The 23,209-nt window shown below is 45.0% G+C and overlaps 2 protein-coding genes across 2 annotated transcripts in view; one reads left to right on the forward strand and one right to left on the reverse strand.

Annotated features, from left to right (window-relative positions):
* mboat2a (membrane bound O-acyltransferase domain containing 2a) overlaps positions 1–23,209 on the reverse strand; it is an 83,586-nt gene that overhangs the window by 38,829 nt on the left and 21,548 nt on the right. The window contains exons 2-3 of the mRNA XM_083792005.1: positions 13,517–13,662; positions 5,057–5,134 (exon numbers count right to left, since the gene is read on the reverse strand). Of these exons, the coding sequence (XP_083648131.1) occupies positions 5,057–5,134; positions 13,517–13,662 (224 nt within the window). The remainder of the gene's footprint in view (positions 1–5,056; positions 5,135–13,516; positions 13,663–23,209) is intronic.
* On the forward strand, positions 16,077–17,543 carry LOC310878440 (trifunctional enzyme subunit beta, mitochondrial-like; the record flags this gene model as incomplete). Its single annotated transcript, XM_083792770.1, has 1 exon — positions 16,077–17,543. One exon carries the CDS (start codon positions 16,077–16,079, stop codon positions 17,541–17,543), a length of 1,467 nt encoding a protein of 488 aa, XP_083648896.1.

The following is a 23,209-nucleotide window of genomic DNA, read 5'->3' on the forward strand; positions in this document are numbered from 1 at the left end:
TGCTAAAATCTAAAATATCTAAAACCACATATTACACACATAAAGACCCCCAGGGAAGTGTTCTAAATCTTCTAAATGTCATTAACATATATTCTTTTGCAAAAAGGGTGAAGTTTTCCTTTAACTAATACCTTTCTGCTCGCCGAAATGAGCCAATCTGGAATCTACAACCTCACAATGCATCGCATCGGGATGTGAGCTTATAGATTGGTTATTTCGGCCACATGACACCGATTCGCAAGTTAAGAATAAATTAGGCTCAAGCGTTGTTACTTGGTACCCATTTCAATGAAATACACAGCTGGAAAATCGGTAACAGATTTAGTTGGTGTCACAGAGCAGTATTAGTTTTAATAAACTAAGTACAATATACTGAATACAGTACACTACAGTACAATGGTTGGCAGATAGGATTGCGTACAGTGAATTACTATGAAAAACTCTGATGACTGTCAGTGTTCTGTTGAAGAGGGCTTTGGAGCATTCAATTCAGACTGCAAGTCCTATCTTCGTATTTATGTGTGTAGCATGACAATTGATCAAAAATGCAGAGACAAAATGACAAGACAGGGTATTCGTAAAGTTCAATATATGGAGTGAGTTGTCATCATATTGAATATTTTGTTTATTCATGGCATGTTGTCCACAGGAAACACTTGTTTGCACCTGCCCCCATAGCCTTGAATCACGCTAAAAATAACAAGATTGTGTGCGTGTGTCTGTGCGTGTGTACACAGTACAGTACAGTACAGTACAGTACAGTACAGTACAGTACAGTACAGTACAGTACAGTACAGTACAGTACAGCACACACACACACACCACACACAAACGGTCAAAGATGAGCCACAGATGGAACACTGAGGGGCAGAGTCGTCGTCACGCTGCAAACTCACCAACTTCCCAAAACATCAAGATAACACAATAAGGAAAAACAGCAACGTCACTGAAATGGGAGTGAGCCAACAGCCACAGGCTGCATCTGGAACATGTGTTCCTGTAACCCAGGCATGTGAGCTCCTCCAGCCCAAGCAGCAAGCCCCAAAAATGTGCCGTCCCTCCCTCCCTCACGACAGGAAACCGTCCAAGCGCATTTAGTAAGGGAGCTGAACTGTGAAATATCGTATCGTGTTATCCTCTATACTCCGTTGTTTGCCTAGTACGGTATCTCTCAATGGGAGTGCTTCGTCAAATGTTTGCTGAAGCCTGGCAGGTCAGCGTGAGCTCATCTGCTCTATCACCTAGTCTTAGAGAGTTGGATTTTTATTCCCCAATGCGGAACATATAGGAGCCGGATTTTATTTTAAATTATATTTATTTGCTTAACCCATTTAGGCCTGACCTCAAAATTGAAAAATAAATCTTCTAAATCCTCCAGTTTTCTGAAATAAATATTTTCACGATTTTTCAAAAATAGCAGACCTACAAGCTCGTAGCGCGCCACTCGGTGGCGCGCTAGGAGCTTGTAGATCTGCTATTTTTCAATAGCTAAATTATAACAATGTTTAAAACACTAAAAGGGTTCCCGCCCAAAATGGGTTAATTCTTGGTAGATTTTCAGCACTTCCGATGTCAAAACTATAGTCTGCAGCTAATCTTACATACTACTCGGGCCTAGGTCGATCAGTCTAAATTTCCTGTGCACTGACGGCAGGACAGGGACCTCGATTCGGTTACATCTTCCACAGAATATTTTTCAATGGTGCACTCAAAGCGATTACTGGACCCAGGGAATCATTTTTGAAGTGTGGTGGTGGGGAGGCAGTAAAAGAGCTCACAGAAATTACATCACGACAGCGTCTCAGCCAAATATCAATATACCAGCTGAGTTATAGACAACATTCAGTTATCCTTGTTTTTTGAGCAGTTGCAGTTGCAAATTAAGTCACTTGTCAAAGTCACGGTGAGCATTATTGAGACAAAAACAAACATATATCCCTGGTAATCCCAGGAAATCAGCGACAGACATTCGCAGAAATGCTAAACACGTATAGAACTGAATATACTGCAGGCTAGAGAGCATGGCATGCAGTGAACGCATGACATTCCACCAAGATATACCCATGTTGTACCCGTCTAAAGACTTCCTTAATGTCAATGGCGTCCACACCCACAACACCAGAGGGAGTTCAACAAACCATGTGCAACCCAGATTCGGCACAAACAAGGGACTAAATTCATCTAGCTCCTATGCCACCAAAATGTGGAACGCCCTACTGCCTTTTCCCTTCCTTTATATGATGATTTCCCCTTTTGTTTTTTTAGAAGCGTACATTTGCACGATGTTCTGATGAATAAAAAAAAAATGGTGGACCCTGTTGTAAACAAGCGTAATGCTTTATCATCCACGGTAACAGTTTTTGTATTGAGTCGTGCTAAGGTTTGAAATGTACCTATTCTGCATACTGTTAATAAATCGATCAATCATTGAATCCATTTAATTCACGTCTCGTGTCATAGTTCTACAGTACTGTATCATGTGCAGCAGCTATGGCAGTTGACTATGCGACCGTGTGACGGGTGTCTCGGAAGGTTAATGTTGGAGCGACGTACCTCGATTTCTACAACTTTAACCCCTTTTGGTGTTACCATTACGTTATGCTTTAGCTATTTAAAAATAGCAGATCTACAAGCTCGTAGCGCGCCACCGAGTGGCGCGCTACGAGCTTGTAGGTCTGCTATTTTTTGAAAAATCGACTGACGTAGAAACATGGCTTTTTCAGAAAACTGTCATTTTCAAACAGACATTTTTAGAATCTGATCTCAGGTCAGAATGGGTTAAGACTAGAGGAAGGATATCGTGGTTCACATACACCAGGATGTGGCCAGCTTGATCTGCGGAGGATTGCCAGTACAGTATGTGTGTTGCGCAAGAAGTGCACGGACAGACGAAATGCCAGAAAAGATCAAATGCAAAATGAAAGCGGTGCCGGAAAAATGTAACCTTTGGAAAATGCCATGTTCAGTAATTGCGTACTTTTATGTCATTTAAAAAATAAATAAGATTTGCGAAAAAAGGGTCCACATATTTCAAGCATGACTGTATTACATAATTAATCATATTGGTTGAACTATACCTTTTGCCATGTGTATTAGCAGTTATTGTTGGTCCCATAGATGCATGTATATTGTGCGTTGTATATTTTACGTTCCCATGTATAAGGTTTAAGAATTGCATGATATTGGTTTGAGACCTTTTTTTTTTTTAGAGCAGACCTGTTCTCAACCCAAAGGTTTTCTCCCACGTCTTTGTTCAAAGTCAGGCACTCGTGAACGCTGCGTCGGCACATTCATGGCTGTATAGGTCTTTAAGTGTAGACGTACAGTACAATGCTATTATTATCAGAGAATAGCCTCCTGGCGGAGATTTGAGCTCTGCTGAACACCACCTTTCAAGTCATTATTATTATTATTATTATATAGCCACAACCCATTTTGGGCGGGAACCCCTTTTGGTGTTAGCATTATGCTATGCTTTAGCTATTGAAAAATAGCAGATCTACAAGCTCATAGCGCGCCACGAGCTTGTAGGGCTGCTATTTTTGAAAAATCTGATGCGAGCTCTGTCCATTTTACCCTTTATTTATTTTTTTCTTATCATTTTTATCCCACGATTTTGTAACACATTTTTCACCCCTGTGTCAATTATCTAATGTGATCCTGGGCTCTACACCCCCTCCACCAACCTAGTCCCCATACTGTATATGGGGGACAAGGGGAGAGCAACGGACATGCTTCCTTCATGCCTGAGTGTCCAAGTTGCTCCTTTACACCTGACAGGGGGGAGTTTCCCTGGTTGGACGTAGCACGTGGAAGGAACACGTTATTCCAACCAGTTCCTTTCCCCTCCACCAGGCGCCCCGGCTGGCCAGGGGGAGGCAGTTTAGAGACCAGGATTACTGCATGTAATCCTGGTCTAGTGCCCCCGTGCCCGAGAACATGCAAACTCCACACAGAAAGGCCCTTTCGCCAAACCCCGCCTTCGGGTATGGGCACTGATGACGCAGAGGAGCACCCCACAGCGTCCCGAGCGGGAATCGAACCTTTATATATATATAACTGCTGTTCAGTACACCTGACGAAGGCTGCAGAAGCCGAAATGTTTTCACCGCTCAGATAATACACGTTTTTTTTGGAGCATTGAGACGGAGACCTATACGGTCTATATTTACACTCACAGATTTAAATTACCACTCAGGGTTCAGCTGTGTACCCTCTAGGAACCACTCAGGGTTCAGCTGTGTACCCTCTAGGAACCACTCAGGGTTCAGCTGTGTACCCTCTAGGAACCACTCAGGGTTTAGCTGTGTACCCTCTAGGAACCACTCAGGGTTTAGCTGTGTACCCTCTAGGAACCACTCAGGGTTCAGCTGTGTACCCTCTAGGAACCACTCAGGGTTCAGCTGTGTACCCTCTAGGAACCACTCAGGGTTTAGCTGTGTACCCTCTAGGAACCACTCAGGGTTCAGCTGTGTACCCTCTAGGAACCACTCAGGGTTTAGCTGTGTACCCTCTAGGAACCACTCAGGGTTTAGCTGTGTACCCTCTAGGAACCACTCAGGGTTTAGCTGTGTACCCTCTAGGAACCACTCAGGGTTCAGCTGTGTACCCTCTAGGAACCACTCAGGGTTCAGCTGTGTACCCTCTAGGAACCACTCAGGGTTTAGCTGTGTACCCTCTAGGAAGTTGGAACCACTCAGGGTTTAGCTGTGTACCCTCTAGGAACCACTCAGGGTTTAGCTGTGTACCCTCTAGGAACCACTCAGGGTTCAGCTGTGTACCCTCTAGGAACCACTCAGGGTTTAGCTGTGTACCCTCTAGGAAGTTGGAACCACTCAGGGTTTAGCTCTGTACCCTCTAGGAACCAATCAGGGTTTAGCTGTGTACCCTCTAGGAACCAGCGAAATATTGTGTGACGCCAACATAAGAGCACATGACGTGTGCGGTTGCACATGACGGTATAGCCACCGTCTGTCCTGAAAACCTGTCTCAGGAAAAGAAATCAACAAAGCATTTTAAACGGTGTAGTAGTTTACTGTACATGTGTAGCTCTTACTTGTGCATGTGCTCCAGGCCGGTGAACACCATGATGCTGTAGGACAGACCGCTCTGCACCAGGAAGTGGAGGGCGTACCTGCGGGACGGACACACATGTGGGATTTTAGCAGCTCATCGTGTCGCTTAAACCCATTTTTTGGGCGGGAACCCCTTTTGGTGTTAGCATCATGCTATGCTTTAGCTATTGAAAAACAGCAGACCTACAAGCTAGTAGGTTTATTTCTGAAAAATCTAAGAACGACCGACATAGAAACGTAGCTTTTTCAGAAAACTGTCAGGATGTAGAAGACATTTTTTTAGAATCTGATCTCAGGTCAGAATGGGTTTAACACTGTAGAACTCCGTTATCGTTGCCGGCGGGGCAGAAACCTTCTTATCTGCATATTTGAACTTTTTTTTAGGTTTCGGGTGGGAAATTAATCCACGTCATACCACAATGTCTTGTACTCGAGTAGCAAAAAAATAGACGATCTATAAGCTCAAAATGTGTCACATCGCAACAGCATTAACCCATTCTGAACGGGCACCCATTTTGGTGTTGGCATCATGTCGTGCTTTAGCTATTGAAAAATAGCAGATCTACAAGCTCATATCGCGCCACCGAGTGGCGCGATACGAGCTTGTAGGTCTGCTATTTTTGAAAAATCGAAGAGCGACTGACATTTTTAGAATCTGATCTCAGGTCAGAATGGGTTCATCAGACCAGTGTGTGTCCGGCGGAAACCTCGTATGAATCTGATCTCAGGTCAGAATGGGTTAACAGTTTTGGACATAGAAGGTTTCCACCCGACAGTAAAGGTATGTTCCTAACACACACACACACACACACACACCTAACAGACACATTAAGTAATCATTTATACTCGTATCGTATGACGGTGTTGCGCAGAGAGAAAATCGCAGCTCACAACAAAGAGCTCCCAATGTGTCGTAATGAGACATGCTTGTATACTTCAAAATGTTGGTGTGCAGCAGTGTCGTACGAAAAGAGTATAAATAAAAGGTTGCATTTGCCTATTCAAATTTCCTTTTCATAATGTGAAAACAGCATTAATGTGTCTTAATGCTCTGGTGTGAAGCAATTTGGAAATGTCTTGTTGCTGAAATATGCTGCATTTTGCATTTCCAAAACACTGAATTCACGAAGAATAATTATGTAATGCTCATTCTTCTTCTTCTTCTTCTTCTTAAAAAAAAAAATAACCCTTTAATTCCACAATTAACACCAGATTCTGAAAATAAACAATGTATGGTCAATATGAAGCTAATAAAAAGTGTCACTTGCATACCAGGCACAGGTGTTTTACCAGCAGTGCTGTCATAACTCAGAAATGGTCATATTTCTCAAAATGGTGGAATTAACCCATTTTGGGCGGGAACCCCTTTTGGTGTTAGCATCATGCCATGCTTTAGCTATTGAAAAATAGCAGATCTACAAGCTCATAGCGCGCCACCGAGTGGCGCGCTACGAGCTTGTAGGTCTGCTATTTTTGAAAAATCAAAGAACGACTGACATAGAAACATAGCTTTTTCAGAAAACTGTCTGATCTCAGGTCAAAATGGGTTAAGTTTTAGATGACTGACACACACACACACACACACACACACACACACACACACACACACACACACACACACACACACACACACACACACACACACACACACACACACACACACACATCTCCATCATGTCATGAGGACGCAGGATTAGGAGGAAGGAGCTTCAGAAACCCCCCCCCCCCCCCCCGGGGCATGCGATCAGCCATGTCATGTGGGATGTTTGTTACCATCAGTAATGTGTCATTGTCACTCACGGGGAATACAGTGTGACCTGCCCTCACCCCCGCAGTCACATCACCATCACAAGGCTTCTTCATGTTCTACAGATTCCACGTACCCAATACTGACAGCAAGGCCTACGTAGGTATGCGTCTGTCTGTGTGTGTGTGTGTGTGTGTGTGTGTGTGTGTGCGTGTGTGTGTGTGTGTGTGTGTGTGTGTGTGTGTGTGTGTGTGTGTGTGTGCTTTCACGTGCATTTGCACCCCGAGGTGTGACACGATCAAGCAATAAGATGACCTGTCCTGACTCGCGCTAGCGCACACGCACAGCCACACGCACAGCCACACACACACACACACACACACACAGTTGTGCAGCAGGGGTAAGCAGCTTCCAGATGGGTCTTTGAGGAGGGCCCAGTGTGTGATGGTCTGACATCAAAGCCTCCAGGAGGGAAGATGCCACACCGTGTTAAGCAAGCAGAAGTGCAGGCAAGGGGAGCTATAAGGAGGAGGAGGGCAGTGGGGATATGGGGCGGGCAAGCCAATGGCAGCTCAAGTGTTAACCCATTCTGACCGGGCACCCATTTTGGTGTTGGCATCATGTCGTGCTTTAGCTATTGAAAAATAGCAGATCTACAAGCTCATATCGCGCCACCGAGTGGCGCGATACGAGCTTGTAGGTCTGCTATTTTTTTTTAAATCGAAGAACGACTGACATTTTTAGAATCTGATCTCAGGTCAGAATGGGTTCATCAGACTAGTGTGTGTCCGGCGGAAACCTCGTATGAATCTGATCTCAGGTCAGAATGGGTTAATAATGCAACAATGAGAGAGAGAGAGAGAGAGAGAGAGAGAGAGAGACACAGATACAGAGAGAGAGCAGAGGTGTTAGACAGGAGGAGACGGGAACATGCACTGCCAATTATATTGTGGGTCGGGGACCCATTTGTGGGTCGCGGACACATCTTTATGGGTCGCGGACACATCTTTATGGGTCGCGGACACATCTTTATGGGTCGCGGACACATCTTTATGGGTCGCGGACACATCTTTATGGGTCGCGGACACATCTTTATGGGTCGCGGACACATCTTTATGGGTCGCGGACACATCTTTGTGGGTCGCGGACACATCTTTATGGGTCGCGGACACATCTTTGTGGGTCGCGGACACATCTTTGTGGGTCGCGGACACATCTTTATGGGTCGCGGACACATCTTTATGGGTCGCGGACACATCTTTATGGGTCGCGGACACATCTTTATGGGTCGCGGACACATCTTTGTGGGTCGCGGACACATCTTTATGGGTCGCGGACACATCTTTGTGGGTCGCGGACACATCTTTGTGGGTCGCGGACACATCTTTGTGGGTCGCGGACACATCTTTGTGGGTCGCGGACACATCTTTATGGGTCGCGGACACATCTTTGTGGGTCGCGGACACATCTTTATGGGTCGCGGACACATCTTTGTGGGTCGCGGACACATCTTTATGGGTCGCGGACACATCTTTATGGGTCCCTTTATTCTTTGTTTGCTACATTTCCTTTTTTATTATTGTAATTCGAAAACGCATTTAAAAGAAAACGTTCCCAAAAAAAAGCAAACATTAAAAAAAAGAATTTCCACCAAATAAGCAATGATTTTCTTTTCAGTAATTTCCTGAATGAAATAAAAAAATCTCAAATTCCATTAAAAGGATCCATAGGAAAAAAATGCTTGTTTTTAAGAAGTAGTGAAAATAGCCGATCTACAAGCTCAGCTCACTATGTGGCGCGACGCGCTGTGCGCTTGTAGACCTGCTCATTTCTCTTTTTTGGGTCATGATGAGCTGAAACGTTGGGGAAGCGCTGCAGTAGACTTAGAGGTCCTTGAAGCTGGAAATGTAAACGTGCCGTTTGTTTGCATGTTGTGCGGTGAAGTTGAAATGACCTCCGAATATAGAGATATATAACCCTCTTTGGGCGGGAACCCCATTTTGGCGTTAGCATTATGCTATGCTTTAGCTATTGAAAAATAGCAGATCTACAAGCTCGTAGCGCGCCACCGAGTGGCGCGCTACGAGCTTGTAGGTCTGCTATTTTTGAAAAATCTAAGAACGACCGAGATAGAAACATAGCTTTTTCAGAAAACTGTCAGGATGTAGAAGACATTTTTAGAATCTGATCTCAGGTCAGAATGGGATAAACAACATCTGGTCTCTCTGATGATGATGATGATGCAGATACATAGAAATACACAGTAAAGCCTCTGAAAAAAAAAAAGGAGGATTTTACTGTGTAAGTCTGTTACTGTGTGTGTAAGCCTCGGTATGCATAAAAACACGGAACGTCCTAAAAGGAGCCGGCCATGTGCAGTATGTCTGCTAGCTAGAGGGCCCCCCGAAGGCTGCAGCCGCTGCACGTGTGTAATCCGTACACAACAATATACATGAAGGCGTGCATACAGTATGCAGCACGTGTATACACATATATCCATGCTTGCATTTACTGTATATAGCCTTGCACATGCACCGCTGCATGAAAACCAAGTGACCGTTATGCAACTTTGACTGACGATTCCTTTTGGCTCAATATACTTATCTATATTGTATACAGTACGTGTAGTCGTGCTTCCCTGACATTACCTAATACAGCACAATGATCATCACGCTCAATCTCTAATTTAACCGATAATCTTTAGCTTTTTATTCCTACAATTGCTGTATCATTTACATAGCAGGGTATGGTGTAAAAAAAATAAAAAATAAAACACCCAGGCCAAGAACACCCAGCCAAGTACAATAAATATGACCATATGCTGGCACTGTGAGACGTTGTCTGCTCCAAGTATTTATATGGGCTCATCATACTGTGGAACTTACTGTAGGAGATTAAATCCACTGGGCCACTTGTGTGGACATAAAAGTTTGCATATCGATTCTGAAGTCCAATTAAACAAAGAGGTTTACATGCCTTGGTAAAATAGAGGGGATAAATAGTGTTTCTCATTAGGAGAATGGGGTTTGCCTTAGACTGATTAGCACCATGTCCGGTTGGCTAAATGAAGTTCCAACCATGTGCTCTGAACAGCCACTCTCCACTGTATAGTAAAATGCTATACACGTTGTGACACCATTGTAAGAATGACAACATCGCTATCGCCAGCCACAACAAATACTTTGATCTGTCCGCAGCCAACTAAAGCCGAGCCATGATGTACGATGGAGATCAGATAGATCGGCCTCTGATCCGGCCAGGTAGCATTTCCCCACTAGTTGGTTGACTGGCTGGCTAATGTTTCGCGCACACGCACACACTCTATGTGTAAACACAGTATTGTGCTTAGGCAATGTAAAAGTATGTTTTCTCATGCCAATAAAGCCCTTTGAATTGAATTGTATACACACACACACACACACACACACACACACACACAAGGTGAGAGGCACTTATGGAGGCATTCTGCCAGACGTATTATAGCAAGTTGTCTATTACAGAGCAATAGCTTTCTAGTTGGATATCAATTACCCTCCACTATTGATCCATTTACCTTGGCAAGGATGAGTGAGGTTAAGGTAGAAGATGACAGGGTGAGGGAGAGGTGAGGAAAGGAGGGAGAGAGAGGGGGCGTTGGTACTGGGAGATGGATGGTGGGGAGGAGCAGAGGTGGAGAGAACTATAAAAGACAAGACAATAGAGTTGGACGCATGTGAGACAGAGGGAGACCAGCATAGGTAGAGACTAAAATAGGTCAGAAAGTCCATCAAAGACAGAAATATACTGTATACTAATTTCTTCACTGGATATATTATATTAGGCGCTAACCACATCAACCCTTTGCGTTCCTTTTTTTGGGGCACATGTTAATTGATTTATATTCATTAAAAAATAGCACATCTAAAAGGTTGTGAGCTTGGCTATTCTTGCTATTTGCCACACAACTAAATACATACTGTAGGACTCAAGTAGTATATCTATCAAGGAGAACTCAAATTCAATTCTGACATACGTACAGTATATAGAGGACACAGAGGATCAAAATACAGTTTCTATCATACTACATTGTGGGCAAATAGTATACAAATACAAAACAGAACAACAAAAGATTAAGGACAAAGGATACAAAAGAAAAACTCCTAATTATTTAACTACTGCAATTGCAAGTTAAACCGCGGGTCTGGGGAGCATTACAAGGCACAGACACATACTGTAATAAAACAAATGTAATACAATAATGGGAAAATGAATGTGCAAGTAATAATAGGCTAAGTAATAAGTCATCCACAGGATGAATAAGTAGCAGCATTATTTTCTTTTGGTACAGTAGTACAACGTGGCTAGTGCTGAGTAAAGGTGCGTGCGTGCGTGTGCTGTTGCCGTGTAGAATACAGCTCGCTTCAATGCGCTTATTTCTCAAAGATTTATAAAATAAATAAATGAAAAATAACTAGCATAAAACAGCAGCAGCTGTGCGGTATGACTTGAAGGTGTGGCTCAAATACAGCTAACAGTACGTGTTACAATAATGTTTTATTTTCTCTGAACTTCCCCTATTACACTGCTTAAAGCAAAAACAAATCTCGGCTGAAATATTTGTTAGGCCAAGTCCCAATCTGTGATTTGTGAAACGGCGTGAAAGGAACAAAGGATTGTTTAAGTAATAATATCATTGTACTACACCTATGTTCTACGTTCAGCCAACCGGTTGAAGAAATTGCAGCTTGAAATATCCGAGAGCATTTGGTTTAAAGCTGTCCCCGCATCAACCAAACTACTACAGATTGACGGTTAAAAAAGGTGTGAAAATGTTACTGCTACAACTCTCCACACCATCAAAAAAAGTGAAACCCTTATTAGAATATCTTCACTTCAGCTGGACTTTACATACCTTTATATTTTAACCCATTCTGACCGGGCACCCATTTTGGTGTCAGCATCACGTTATGCTTTAGCTATTTAAAAATAGCAGATCTACAAGCTCATATCGCGCCACCGAGTGGCGCGATACGAGCTTGTAGGTCTGCTATTTTTGAAAAATCGAAGAGCGACTGACATTTTTAGAATCTGATCTCAGGTCAGAATGGGTTCATCAGACCAGTGTGTGTCCGGCGGAAACCTCGTATGAATCTGATCTCAGGTCAGAATGGGCTAAAGGACTCCGAGTCCTCTCTCCTCTAGCCTACTGCTATCCGACGGTTCAAACAAGCTCAGTCGGCTTTCGGCGCTTCCCTACAACTTTCGAACAAAATGTACAATCTTTTTTTTTTTTATCCTACGATTTTGTAACCCAGTTTTCTTTTCACCCAGTGCCAATTATCTAATGTAATCCTGGGCGCTACACTTCCTCTGCCAACCTGGGGGGGGCAGCGGACTGACCTCATGCCTCCTTCTATGCATGAGGAGTCCAAGCTGCTTCTTTTCACCTGACAGAGGGGAATTTCCCCTGCCGGACGTAGCGCGTGGAAGGGACACGTTATTCCGACCAGTTCCTTTCCCCTCCATCAGGCGCCCCAGGGGGAGGTAGTTTTCAAAATGTACAATTTAAGCAATAGAACGTTGCTAGTTTGACCCATTTCATCCTATACACGATTGAGCACGCCTAATGCCACAGGTATTATTATTATATTATTTTAAATGTATTTTTATTTGATGGCACTTGGCACTCAGCAACAAAGGTTGGGTTGGGCGGTCAGATCCACTACAAATCGGTCGCACAAATTTCACTGAGGTAACGTGTGTGACAAATAGTGGTTGGTCTAGGATGTTTGCCATCCAAGCAGAGCGTGCAAGTAATGTTTTTTGTCCGGTAATTATAATTAATCATACCTCCCGTTCTCGGGACTGTTTCGGCTACATCAAGCTACTTCAGCTACAGCCGGGATAGCACCCGGTCCGTCGCTAAATGTGCTCCGCTGCTATAAATCGCTGGGCGCTCTGATTTAACCCATTCTGACCTGAGATCAGATTCATACGAGGGTTTCCACCGGACACACACTGGTCTGATGAACCCATTCTGACCTGAGATCAGATTCTAGAAATGTCAGTCGCTCTTCGATTTTTCAAAAATAGCAGACCTACAAGCTCGTATCGCGCCACTCGGTGGCGCGATATGAGCTTGTAGATCTGCTATTTTTAAATAGCTAAAGCATAACATGATGCAGACACCAAAATGGGTGCCCGGTCAGAATGGGTTAATGGATTAAATAACCCTGGGCGTTTGGTGTGTTAACATAAAATCCAGTCTCTAGGGTACTTGTTAGTACAGTGTTAGTACAGTGTCTGTTATTAGAGTACTTGGAGGCCAGTCTATGAAGTCGCTATAGATTAAAGTTCTCAGTCACCACGACTGATGTCAGTCTTTTCTAATTGTTTAAAACTCAGGATATTACAGTGTAGGAAGATGGAAGAACCTAGGGATCAGAGTAGAAGTGCAACAGAACTAATCGATTTAATCGATTAAAGACTAAAAATAATCACATTTTGGGGATGCCATGGGGAATGTTAAACGGCCAACTATACAAATTCAACACATCACGACTAGTCGCATCGTGGCACACTGCGAGCTTGTAGATTTGATATTTTCGTACACTATTAAAATAAATTAATTAGATGTAAAAAAAAAAAAAAAGATGATGGTTGGAGCCCTATAGACTGAAGGCCAGACAGAGCAAAGGGAAGAGCCAGAACTCACCAGCCGAAGCAGAAGAGCGCCAGGTAGAAGCCCAGCAGAGTGGCCACCACGTGTCTGATGAAGGGACTGGTCTTACTGGGGTGCAGGTAGAGACGGAACCACACTGCCGTCAGCAGGGCAAACAGCTGGCACACCACAAAGTTCACCTGAAACACAAACAACACCATCAGAAAAAAAAGGTCAGATGATGTTTCAGTACATTTGTAGAGGGACAGACAGCGCCATTTACTGCATCATGTGGCCCGGGCGGCCGTAGCTGAAACGGAAGCTATGGGTGAAGCCGCAAACTGAATGTCCCTTCTTCTGGTGACAAGAGAGGAAGAGAGGAAGTGTTGCAAAAGAACGTCCAAGCCAGTCATCACAACCCCCATATTATTATTATGAGACTGATAAGACAGGTTGTATATTTCCTCCCTGAGCCTGGGTTAGAACAAGCACATGAAATTACATGATGTGGATTTTAGTGGATGGGTGATAAAGCACCGAAGTCTGACGCATCCTACCTGGGTCAACACACCAATTAGCATCTGCATTAGCTGCAGCTGTGGTGCTTACATGACAGTGTAGTATAAGGTCAGTCTTATGCAGCCTACAGTATGTGAATGCAACTAGCTAAAAACAAAATTAACCTGAAAACAAGATACAAAATCCTCCTAGCTAGGTTTCATTGCCCGTTGATGATGGTCTGCATGGGGTCCTGTTGCATGAGGTGTGCAGCATGTGATATGCATCACACACTGTCAAAGTGAAGTATTTCATTACAGTATTACTGTGGATTACAAAAACATGTGCACACACAGTAGTTACTATACATGCACCTCTCACCTACTGTACAGTATATCTCATATTTCACCAATTAAGAAGCCATTACATTGTAAAACTGATTGAAAAGACATGTCAACTCTCTTCCCGCTCTGTGAATCATTAAAATCCAAGATTACACAAGTGTGCCTGACATTAAGTGTTTTCCTGATACTGGGTGTGGGCTCTCTATCATCTGAAACCATTGTTACCACACAGCTCTCCCTCTCTCTCACACAGCAGCTGACATTAATTATATTACTGTAAAGTTACTGTAAAGTTACAGAAGAGCTCACTTTTGGGTTGAAACATTTTAGTCAGATGGGACTAGGAATAGCTGGGTTAGTGTCAGTTGTTTTCACGACCCCCTAATGTTCTAAAGCCAATGTGGGGACAAAGAGTCTTTAATCCAGGCAATAGACTCGCCCTATTAAAACAGGAAGCGTGGCTCCTTTTTGATGACCAGTACTGTATGCTCAGTCCATAATGTGAGACTGCAGTGCAACCCTACCCTCTCCTTCTGATCTTTTGAATGGAACTTTGCATATCTTGGCTGCGGATAGCCTGGTTTCTATTCACTGGTCAGTGCGCAGGTCCTGCCCTAGAGCCTGTCTAGCCCATTTTGGGGACGGGAACCCAGTTTTGTTGTTAGCATTACGCTATGCTTTAGCTATTGAAAAATAGCAGATCTACAAGCTCATAGCGCGCCACCGAGTGGCACGCTACGAGCTTGTAGGTCTGCTAAATTTTTTTTAATCGAAGAACGACTGATATAGAAACATAGGTTTTTCAGAAAACTGTCAGGATGTAGAAGACATTTTTATACGACAGTAGACTGACAGGAAATGGGGTGAGAGATGGGTGAGTGAGAGTGACACAAATGAAAAGGTCGTTGGGATCTGGAAACAAACCCTGGACAGCCTGTCAGCCTGCATTAGCAGCCTAGGTGGGTCTGAAGCAGCCATTTGTATCCATTTGCGTTCATTTTTCCAAAAGAGTCCAGTCGTGTATAGGATTATATAGAGTAGGCTTAATTGCTTTAGAAGGACTTAAGGGTGCATTTACTATTTTTATCGATTGGAGCACAGACCGTTTCCGGAGTCGCACAGACCAGAGCTGCAGACTGCAAAGCCAATGTACAGTATGTCAGTGTCAGTTAGGATTTCAAAACCTATCACCCATATAATGGTTTGATTCCAGGCGGTTAAGCTTTAAATGACTGCTCCGTACAAGCCACGGTCAGGAGCTTTTTCTGGAGAGCACAGTTATCCAATGGGCCGGGGTGTGTGTGTGTGTGTGTGTGTCAGAGCTTGTTGTGTCATTTCATCTGTGTGTAATAAGAACAGACATCTAAGAGGTGATGGCCAATGCGCCAATCAGACCCCCGCCCCGACGCTATTCGTCATTGTAAACCACGCATGTGAACATGCAACGTGTGAAAAACAACATCGGTCCAGTGGTTTGGACCTCTGAAGAGACAGACAGTCAGAGAAACAGACAGACGGTTTGGACCTCTGAAGAGACAGACAGTCAGAGAAACAGACAGACGCTTATGATTCGCTAATCATGTGGTCCACATGGGAACAGTGCTGCTGACGTCATGAGACCCAGCCTGTGACATCAGCCAACTATGATGCATCTCTGACACCAGCACACCAAATTTGGGGCAGTTTAATTTTAAAACAATAATAATTCAGTCTTATTAAAATAACTATTTAAATGGAAGCAGCGTTGATGTAGACTTAAAGAAAAGGGTCAAATGGCTTCTATGCTGCCGAAAGTGTTGTGGAGTAACGGCAGCAGCGGACCGGTCAACCTGGCAACTCGCTCCGTCAGCACCACAGCTCGCCTGCACTTCCAGCCTCGGATTAATCCAGCCGACAAGAGCAAGAAGACGCTGGTGCGGCCCGACAAGAGCAAGAAGACGCTGGCGCGGCCCGGGGTGAGGAATGTCGTCCTGGTGGAAGGGGTCCGCACGCCCTTCCTGCTGTCTGGAACGGCGTACAGCGACTTGATGCCCCACGACCTGGCCAGAGTGTCTCTGCAGGGTCTGCTGCAGAGGACCGGCCTGCCTCGGGACGCCGTGGACCACGTGGTCTATGGGACGGTCATCCAGGAGGTGAAGACCAGCAACGTGGCGAGGGAGGCGGCGCTGGGAGCCGGCCTGTCCGACAGGACCCCGGCGCACACCGTCACCATGGCCTGCATCTCGTCCAACATGGCCGTTACCACGGCCGTGGGGCTGGTTGCGACAGGCCAGTGCGACGCCGTGGTGGCAGGCGGCGTGGAGTTCATGTCCGACGTGCCCATCCGCCACAGCCGCGCCATGCGGAGGACCATGCTGTCGCTCAGCCGGGCCAAGACGCTGGACCAGAGGCTCAGCCTGATCGCTGGCATCCGCCCGACACACCTGTCGCCGGAGCTGCCCGCCGTGGCCGAGTTCTCCACGGGGGAGATCATGGGCCACAGCGCCGACCGCCTGGCCGCCGCTTTCGCCGTGTCGCGGGGCGAGCAGGACGAGTTCGCCCTGCGCTCGCACTGCTTCGCCAAGGAGGCCCAGGACGCCGGGCTGCTGCGGGACGTCATGTGCTTCCAGGTGCCGGGCAGTCACCACGTGGTCTCCCGGGACAACGGCGTCCGGCCGACCTCCTTGGAGCAGATGGCCAAGCTGAAGCCGGCCTTCGTCAAACCCCACGGCACGGTGACCGCCGCCAACTCCTCCTTCCTGAGCGACGGCGCCTCGGCCGTGCTGGTCATGTCCGAGGAGAAGGCGCTGGCCATGGGCTACCGGCCCTTGGCCTACCTCAGACACTTCGTGTTCGTGGCCCAGGACCCCGGGGACCAGCTGCTGCTGGGGCCCGCCTACGCCACGTCCACGCTGCTGGAGCGTGCCGGGCTGACCGTGGCCGACATCGACGTCTTCGAGTTCCACGAGGCGTTCGCGGCGCAGATCCTGGCCAACCTCAAGGCCATGGACTCGGACTGGTTCGCCCGGACGTACATGGGCAGGAGGTCTAAGCTGGGCTCTCCGCCCATGGAGAGGTTCAACCTGTGGGGAGGGTCCCTGTCCCTGGGTCACCCGTTCGGGGCCACAGGCTGCCGGCTGGTCACCACCGTGGCTGAGCGGCTGCAGGCGGAAGGCGGGCAGTATGGCCTGGTGGCAGCGTGCGCCGCAGGAGGGCAGGGCCATGCCATGCTGATCGAGGCCTTCCCTCAGTATAATTAACATATGGTTAGTTCTAAAATAAATAATAATAATCACACTCGTGTGAAGTGAGGGGCACTCTTATCTTCATACATCATATTCCATGCTCAGCCAATCAAATCATCACAAATGTGGTAGACAGACACACAAAGCTGAGCATAGGGGGGAGGTCTAGCGCCTAGCGCCCCTCAAAAACAACAAAATAAACACCCAGTGTGGCTGCCACATGACGTCACGGGGGCAAAACTGAATTTTTTGGGGGGCATTAAAAGTTCATAGACTTGCCTGCCACATGACGTCATGTTTGAAAGCCAGACTTTTAGCGCCCCTCAAAAAGAAGGGACTCGCATACTGAGCGATGGAAACTGAGGCTCTGTGAAGTGAGGGGCGTTCTTAGCATCGTACATCATTATTCTCCATTCATTGTCAATGGGAATTGAATCTTTGTGTAGGACGAAAATAGCCGATTTGCTCGTCCACATATGATGTAAACTCTCCATTCATTGTCAATGGGAATTTGTGTTACAAGACGAGAATCTACACTAACTGAATATAGGAGGCCCCTCACAAATCACTCATGTCAAATGTATTTATATTGGCCTATATATCTTAGGTCGTCATTTAGTGCCCTAAACAAACATTAAAGTCCATAGACTTGGCTGGCAAACAATTTAAGTCATAAGTGCTCTAAACATTGTAATATCCTCAAAATCTATACTTGGCTGGCAAACGATTTACTTCATAAGTGCCGAGTCTAAACAAACATTAAAAAAGTGACATGGTGAAAATAGAGTGACACAGAGGGGACATTATGGTCCTCAGACCATCATCAACACTGATTAGCAGATCAGAATAATTAAATATCACATAGCCAGAATGCAATGCATCCAATGCACCCCAACAAGCCTGTGTGATGCGACTTGGTCTGAAAGTGTACACGTTTAAATCATCGAAACATGTATTTTACAATCAGTGAAATGATTTGTAAACTCAACCCAGGATTTTGTAGCGCAGAGAGTGCAATATGGCCAGGTGTCTTTGTATACACACACACACACACACACACACACACACACACACACGTAGATCATGTGAACAATGGGTGTAAATGTGTGGAGACATCAATCTGAGAAACCACAACTATCCGTTTACACCACTGCATGTTTAATCACACACACACACACACACACACACACACACACAGTCACACACACACACACACACACACACACTTTATGTCCAAACCAAGTCATACGGACATGCCTATATGGGCGTATCGGGTTTGTTTAACCCATTCTGACCTGAGATCAGATTCATACGAGGTTTCCGCCGGACACACACTGGTCTGATGAACCCATTCTGACCTGAGATCAAATTCTAAAAATGTCAGTCGTTCTTCGATTTTCTTCAAAAATAGCAGACCTACAAGCTCGTATCGCGCCACTCGGTGGCGCGATATGAGCTTGTAGATCTGCTATTTTTAAATAGCTAAAGCATAACATGATGCCGACACCAAAATGGGTGCCCGTTCAGAATGGGTTAAGGTAATGTCAGAGTGACGTGGCCTAGCTGCCCTGCCTCCCATTCCACAATTTGTATATACTGTAAATGTGTATAAATAGTGGGCCTACAATGTACTGTAATTTAGGATTATTATGTATTTGTATTGTAAACAATTGTAAATATAATAAAATCTGTCGAGGTGCCAACTTGCACCTTGCACATAAGTAGAGCACGCTACAAGTACTACTATACTAACTAGTGTCTATTACTTACAAATGCTGTTCTAAATCCTTTAGACCCGTTATTGACCTTATTGGAAACGTACCTTAGTTAAGTCACCATCAACAGCCAATAAGGGACCACCATTCTTACCCCGACATACATACGGTACATACATACATTTAGGTATGCGGTCTAGCCTAACTTGGACTCAGGGGGGTGGACGCCTCTGCCTTGCATAGTCCCCAGTGAATAGGCAGTTTGCCCTTCACTGGTAACTCTATTTTTGAATTATTTTTAAATATATGAAGGTATTGTGGGCTGGGCTTTTTACAAAAAAGCCCCCCTTTTAAATACATACACACATACATACCTACATACATTTCAGAAGTTTTACCAGTTTTTAAGGACCCACTTTTAGGCCAGTGCACCACAGCAAGCTCTTGCCTTTTTTTTAAACCCTACCCATTTTAACCAAATACATACATACATACATACTCATACATACATACATACATACCCCGCAGATCACCAAACGTACTAAACTATACGGTTGGCAGCAATAGACCTAAGAGTCAGTGAGGGGAAGGAAGGAGTGGCATAGGTTAATATAGGGATGTTTCCTATAGGCTACCCAACCCAACTTAGTTATGTCTTCAAGAATGGTGGTCCCTTATTGGCCGGTGGACAACACCGACATACATACATACATACCCATTTGCCGGTGGACAACACCGACATACATACATACATACCCATTGGCCGGTGGACAACACCGACATACATACCCATTGGCCGGTGGACAACACCGACATACATACCCAGCCGATCGCAGTACTAAGTAATAAATAACTACAGTACAGGTAGTGCTGTTCCGGTTACCCCACCTATATTGTTTGGGGGCAGTTGGGGGTTCAGTGTCTTGCTCAAAGACACTTCAACAAAGCCAGGGAACTAACCAGGAAACTTCCATTTCTCAAAACGACCACTCTACTGTACCTCCTGAGCTACAGCAGCCACCAGATAGGCTGGTAAAGTTACATTAAACGCATCAGATGGAAAGGATACGATTGTGTCAATACACCATTACACCATGGACTAAAGGACGTAGCCATACTGTATGGTAATCAAAAATAAAGTCACGCTTCAAATTGTTTTCTGCTCAATAGTATAAAGCCTCTTTGTCCTCGCTGGCTTTGGGACATTAGGGAATGTAAGAGGCCTCCTCTGCTTCCCCCCCGCCCTTACCTGCAAACACCATTTCAAAATAGTGTTTACATGACCCACAGCTCTGGATGTCATTTCACACTTTGAGTTCTGTAAGCTGCACTGTGGACTGTGTGGAGTCTACAGACTAATGTCAGGTCAACTGACGGACTTGATTTCGTGGCTGGCTGGCTGGACATTGCACACAGATGAATCCAACAGAGACAACATTACATGGTTGAAGGACACCATGTAAAACAATAGCCTGCAATCATGTCTTAATTGGAGGGTCCTAGCAGAAGTACAGTAAGTCTCTACATCATGCTGCATCTATCTACGGTACTTTTCCCCTTGCCCTGTAATCTGGTTTTAACAGTTGTACCGTCTTTAGCTTGAATTTCCCCAGCAGGATCAATAAAGCTCTTATCTTATCTTCTTATCTCTTCAGGAGCAGGAACATACCTCCCATAAAGTGACAAGTCACTTCCTTTCATCTATAAATGCTCACCCAATTATGACCATATTTGGTGTTCGCCAGCTTTAGCATACTTCATTCACATTTGGTGACGTGACATTGTTACTGCTTTGACTGCACATATCCACTGTTGTCAGAAAACATCTTGTCGGGAGGATTACCGTGAAGTTGTTCAGTCAGTGCATACAACCAGAGAAAACAAAACATCCCGTGTACTGTATGAAAGTATCTAGCTATTTATTACAAGTGGAAGACTGGGGTTGGGTCATCTGGACCTATCTCTTTTGTTTGGAATGAAGGCTGAGTGTTAACAGATTGAAACCAGCCCCTCCCTAGATATTGCACATTCCCTACAGCTTTGTAGGGAAAGAATTCCTGGTAACCTTCTGGGAGGGTGTGATAGGCGAATGGTATTGTTCAAGGCAGGAGCCCATGTTTGGCAGTAGCAGAGCTGTGAGCTCAGCATTAAGCTAAATCATTACCACCTGGCTATGACTGGACAAATGTGTATGGTGAATTGGCTTTTTTGAACTAAGCGTTTAACCAGACACGGAATAGAAAGACTGTTGACTAATGTCCCTTTATGTATTATGAAAAAAGGTTAAACTTACTTTACAAAATTGGAGACTAGAATAGATTGGCACCAAAACAGTGGCCTAACAGCATCCTCCACAGAACATTTTCATTTTGTATTAATCTCATTGACCAATTTACTTTGATGATTGCAGTGAATTTCAGTTGCGGACTGTTTATAGCAGAATATGAAATTGATCAACATGTTGAAGTAGTTCCTTTGTTTATTCAGAGTTATATACTGTACAGTACTGTGGCAGTGTGGTACAACTTATTATTATGATAAACTTTGAAAAGTTAAACTCAGAGGTAGCTGATGCAATGTTGAATGTGAAAATGAACTTTAGTTTACTGAAAACACCACTTTATTTATTTATTGGCCATACCATCAGCCCCCGTGAGCCCCCCACCACACGGTACTTTTTGGCCAGAAAGGGATTTTTTTTTCACCGGAGGAAAATATTCTGTATGAGGCAATTCTCTGGGCAATGTCGGTAGAAGGCGCAGTGGAGTAACTAAAAGTATTTTTTTCCCGGTGGAAACAAAATCCCCTTTTGGCCAAAAAGTACTTGAAAAAGTAGTTTGATGAGATCAGTGTCGTGATCTTCATATATAGAGATGGCAATATGTGACGTGACGTGTCATGAGGTGTGACCAAACTGACCTGGAGGCATGATCTCATGAGCCGGCATGACCATATATGGAGGCGTGACCGTATGGAGACGTGACCTGGAAATGCAGTTTTTCATAGTAAACTGCGACCTACAGTCGCAATAATAATATTATAATTATATATTGCATCAGCAAGAAGATAGCTGTTGAAAATCGTAGCAGAGGCCTATTTTTCAAAGAGAATCCTTTGGCATTGATGAGATGCGTGGAAATCATTCTGTTCAACTGTGAAATAGCTTGCTTTTTGTTGATTACTGCCTTTACTGGCAGGTTTATCTGAGATCTAACTGCCCTGGAGCTGTCCTGACTGACTGGCTGACTGGCACAGAGAAAACAGTCCATTAATAAACCAGGCCACATCTGAACAGAAAGTAATTAAGGCTGTTGTCATTTTTATTGATCGCGACAACACAAATAGTGCATGGTGCGTGCACGTGCACAAGCAGGCTACAGTAACACAATGCATGAGTACACACAAGCACACCAAGTACATGTACGTCTGTAATCCACGTAACTTGAGAAGCGTTCACCCCACCGACTCAAATTCGACACACGTGTTCCACACCCCCACAGGGAGTGCAGTGCCTGGTGTGGACTGGAGTCGGTCGGAGCTGTGGTTGTCTAGAACGTCACAAAAGGCCTCTGCCCGGGCTCTGCACAGGGCCCTTGCCCGGGCTCTGCACAGGGCCCTTGCCCGGGCTCTGCACAGGGCCACAGACTCCACATTTGGGCATGCCTGATGAAGGAGTCCATATATGGGCATAAAAGACATAATAACTGGGTGGGGCATGCATTTCCAACTTGCATCGTTCCAAGCAGCGAGTGACTAATTCTCGTACCAGTTGCTGTGCAATCCCCCCCCACGCCCACCCGCCTCCCCGTTCGACAGGATGACAGCACGAGCGGAGAGATTAGAAAATTAATCCGCAGCATGATGACAGGCAACGCTGAAACGGCACAACAAGCGCTAAAGAATATAGACGATGATAATAATAATAATAAAAGGTATAGTGCTGGTTGATGCGTTTGTAAAGCGTTA

Source organism: Protomyctophum parallelum (assembly GCF_964188405.1).
Source record: "Protomyctophum parallelum genome assembly, chromosome: 20".
NCBI lineage: Eukaryota > Metazoa > Chordata > Actinopteri > Myctophiformes > Myctophidae > Protomyctophum > Protomyctophum parallelum.